At 45.7% G+C, this 4,460-nt stretch overlaps 1 protein-coding gene across 1 annotated transcript; it reads right to left on the reverse strand.

Annotated features, from left to right (window-relative positions):
- Positions 1 to 1,235: 1,235 nt before the first annotated feature.
- LOC125046450 (SET domain-containing protein SmydA-8-like) lies at positions 1,236 to 3,202 on the reverse strand. The gene is made up of 5 exons (XM_047644229.1): positions 3,059 to 3,202; positions 2,906 to 2,960; positions 2,466 to 2,584; positions 2,188 to 2,379; positions 1,236 to 2,051 (listed from the first exon to the last, which is right to left on the reverse strand). Exons 1-5 carry the CDS (start codon positions 3,200 to 3,202, stop codon positions 1,236 to 1,238), a joined length of 1,326 nt encoding a protein of 441 aa, XP_047500185.1.
- Positions 3,203 to 4,460: the final 1,258 nt, after the last annotated feature.

Genomic DNA, 4,460 nt, shown 5'->3' on the forward strand with positions numbered 1-4,460 from the left:
CTCTCTCTCTCTCTCTCTCTCTCTCTCTCTCTCTATCTATCTATCTATCTATCTATATATATATATATATATATATACATATATATATATATGTGTGTATATATCTACCTTTCTATGTGTGTGTGTGTGTGTGTGTGTGTGTGTGTGTGTGTGTGTGTGTGTGTGTGTGTGTGTGTGTGTGTGTGTGTGTGTGTTTGTGTAATGACAATATTTTTAAAGGGACATCCCATATAGTAATCAGAAGAACCTATTACTCCAATTAATCATATTAGAATGTGTAGTGATAATATCTAATTAATACATAACATATAGACCATATTCATATACACCTATGCGTTGTACACCCACAGGTTCACCCACAGGTACACAAACGTACATTTTATCTGAATACATATCCATAAGCTGTTATCACTCTACACTCAAGTATAATCACCTGAAGTAATATAGAGAAACAGACATACATCAGGATAAAAAATAGATAAATAAATAAAGAAAGAAAGTATGGAGGAGGCTAATGGTATTTGTGTGTACGAGTCACTGAGCATTTATTTTGAGGATGTTTACGTTAGTAACGAATCCGAGGCATTATCTGAATTCAGGGCATCTCTATAGGGAATTAGTGTGTTCAGGATTACAACATAACAGTGTTCTGTTTGCTTGGCTGGTTTGTATGAGTAAAACCCATTTGATTATAGACAACACAATTTTTGGACTGTGACTGAGAGGTATATTAGATAGTAGAGCTAAGAACTCACCCCTGAACCTAGACAGACCAGGTTCTAAAAGGTCAGCGAGCCGGAGGAGGTCGGAGGTCAAGTCCAACACTTTAAGCAGGTCATCTTCGGTCAAAGCTGCTCAAGAGAGGAAGAATCAAGGTCAGATTTTGGGTCATGGCGTGCACGCGTATGTGATCTGGATATGGAATTGCAGTTCTTTTGTTTTTTAACTAAAATGAAATGCTGGAGATACTTACAAATGGAAATAACCAAAATCTTGTCGCTCAAAAACTTTTCATGTTGTTTCGTCTATTGTGTTTTACACTGTTTCATATATGTGATTATATATTCCTATTACATATATCTCATATTCATAATGCAGGGATGTTCTATATTACATTAGTTGGATTTATGTTCACTAGGTGTGGTATACTGATATATACTGATTTTTTTTATGCAACGTCAGTCTTCCCTAAACACGCGTTTGTGTTCATTTCAGTGTGAGGTTGGATATCATTGCTATGTCGAAGTAGAAGACTTCGAGTGTTTACCTTCAAGAGGGGTCGCCATGAGAGCTTGGACGAGTGCATACTTGAGTTCCACGACTATGTAGTGCGTGTTCCCGAGGACCCGACGGAGGTGGCTGAGGGCAGCAGCAACAGCAGCGGCGTCTCCGATCGGCAGGCGCCCAAGGGCCACTCCTCCAGCACGCAGCAGGGTCTCTATCGCGCTCGCAGAGACACTCTTGCCGCAGGCTTGGCACTCCCAGTCGGCGCGGCAGTCCGAGGGAGGCAGCAGAAGGCCGTCGCTGCAGCCCCGGCACAGGACGGAGCTGATGTGAGACCCCAGCTCCGTGGGGTCAAGGCATCGCTCGCACCTGCACGTGAAGAGCTTCGAGGTGCTGAGGTGGGCGCCTCGGGCTCGGGTGCCCCAGAGGGTGTTTGTGTAGGTGTTGGTGACGGGGGCGCCCTCGGGGATGTCCACCACGGCTCGCACAGTCATGACACCGTTCCTGTACCAGTGCTGCGTGTTGGGCGTGCACGAGTGGTTCATGAGGGCGCCGCCGGGCAGGAGGGCGCGGCCGCGAATGTCGCCGTCGCTGAACTCGAAGGCGTTGGTATCGAAAATGCCGCACAAGTGCTGCACGATGTCGCTGTCGACGGAGAGGCTCAGGCGCGTCCTCAGCACCTTCGCGACATGCTCCTCCACGAAGCGGCCGATGGGGAGCCTCCGCCTCTCCTCAGCGTGGCTCTGCAAGGCGGCAATGACCTCCCTGACGGCCGGCACCTTCTTCATCAGCAATATCGTCCTGATGGGCGTCAAAAGGACGCTCAGCTGTTTGATGAGGACTGTGTTTTGAGGCTGATCTTTGAGGCCCAGAGGGACCTAGAAGTCGGCACTCCTCCTGGCTGTGCCCGTCGCCCCCACAGTCTTGCCCGCAGAGAGGGGCGCCGCACTGATCGCAGCCAACCCACTCCCTGTCCTGCAGGGGCCTCAGACACGACAGACAGGAGGCGCCGGAACCCGCCTTGGGAGCCACCACCAAGGGCGCCTCGCGGAACACAACCTCGCCGGCTGCGATGTTCCGCGACGCCACCAGGTATCTCCCGAAGCCGGGGCTCGAGTGGATCTCAACCACCTCCCTCGGGCGCCTCTCGTCCTGCTCCTCGGGAGAAGAGAATATACTCCCAGAGGATCGGAGGACTTCAGGACGCTTCGTTGGACAGTATTCCAGCTGAAGTCGCTCGCTGAAACTGTCCGAGGCTTCAGTTTGTCCAGGTCACTCCATGAGGGGTTGATGGCGGCCAGCGAGGCCATGTACCGCTCCAGAGCCGCCACTCGCTGCTGCTCTTCCGATTCCATCTCGGCTGCAGGACAAGGGCAGCGGTTAGAAGCCGCAGGATCGGCGAAAAGATTCCTTCAAATGACAACTCAGAAAGACAATGGAATTCAAAAACACTTGGATAATTATGAATACCGTGTTTAAAAAATTACAACTGAAACAATTTATAGATATTAAGAACATAATCACATTGCTAAACCTGACTTCCTTTATCAGTTTCTTTCTAAAGTCCCGTCTTCAAAATGCTTATTTGAAATAGATCGATATACAAGTAAACGTAAAACATGGGTTTCCCACCGTAGGTTAATATCAATTACTGTGTCTCGTTATACCAGAGGTTCCCTACCCGGGGTCCTGGGAAACGTTGGTGTCCACAAAGATACTAATGAAGACTCCTTAGTCTATAGTGTTATATCTAAAAGCATTACAGAGGCACCATATATAAAAATCCCAGCTCGATCATTTTCGGGTGGCCACGAACTTTTTCAGTCAGCTGTACGAGGAAAACTGCCAAGAACGTAGCGTTTTGCAGCTGCTCATGTCCGGCCTCTGCTGCTCGTCGTATTTCTGGTGAATCTGCTGTCTTCAGGATCCCCGAAATGATAACGTTGTCCAATCTCACGCATCTAGCATGAATACGCATTTATTTCTTTGTTATGAATGCGCCCATTTGTACCACGATATCAAGATGGAGGGAAACCATGAGAATACTTTGCTCTTATTTTTCGAAGGTTTAACAGCAGGTCATATTCAGTACCCGTGAGGACAAACCGAGAGGACAAACAGCAAGAAATAACGTATGTGTGTGTGTGTGTGTGTGTGTGTGTTGTGTGTGTTTGTGTGTGTGTGTGTATGTGTGTGTGTGTGTTTGTGTCTCTGTGTGTGTGTGTGTGTGTTTGTGTGTGTGTGTGTGTGTGTGTGTGTGTGTGTGTGTGTGTGTGTGTGTGTGTGTGTGTGTGTGTGTGTGTGTGTGTGTGTGTGTGTGTTTGTGTGTGTGTGTGTGTGTGTGTGTGTGTGTGTGTGCGCTTATTTTGGTATATGTGATTTTACCCGTTCTCATGTACAGGAAAGAGGCATATAATCATGGACTTCCTGTGGCTGTCATTGGTACATGTAATTCTATAAAATTACGTGTTAAGAAACTGACTTAATGTGCATACGCAGCTGTGTGGGACTTCAAGAAAACTGCATCTGAGACGAGAAAATCACCCGATAGGACTCCATGCTGAATCCTTGGGATGGTAATTGAAAGGATAGGCAACTAGATAATGATCATTGTCATTTTCCATTTTTATACGATTTTCCGCATGACTCGCAGTATGGTACAATGGATGCGGTTTGTCATTTTTTTAGATCATATTTCTGTCTATAGTGTAATTTTTTTGGACTCCAAAATCTATATTATTATTATTGTTGTTGTTTTTGATATTGTTATTAGTAGTAATAGCCGTTGTATTAGTAGAAGTAGTATCATTATCGTCAGTATTATTATTATTATTATTACTATCATCATCATTATTATTGCAATCATTATCATTACTATTATTGATATTATTGTTATCAATGTCATTATCATTATCATTATTATGTAAACATTTAGCAACAAATTCTAACGTACTTTTGCTAAACTTAGACATAAAGTTTGCCAGGTTGGAGACCTTATTCGCGGAACGGAGATTGACAGATACTGCCATAACAACAAAACAGGAAGATAGAGGAGAGGAGAGAGAGGAGAGAGAGAGAGAGAGAGAGTGGAGAGAAGAGAGAGAGAAGAGAGAGAGAAAGGGAGAGAGAGAGAGAGAGAGAGAGAGAGAGAGAGAGAGAGGAGAGAGAGAGAGGAGAGAGAGAGAGAGAGAGAGAGAGAGAGAGAGGAGAGAGAGAGAGAGAGAGAGAGAGAAAGA

Source organism: Penaeus chinensis, chromosome 39 (genome assembly GCF_019202785.1).
Source record: "Penaeus chinensis breed Huanghai No. 1 chromosome 39, ASM1920278v2, whole genome shotgun sequence".
NCBI lineage: Eukaryota > Metazoa > Arthropoda > Malacostraca > Decapoda > Penaeidae > Penaeus > Penaeus chinensis.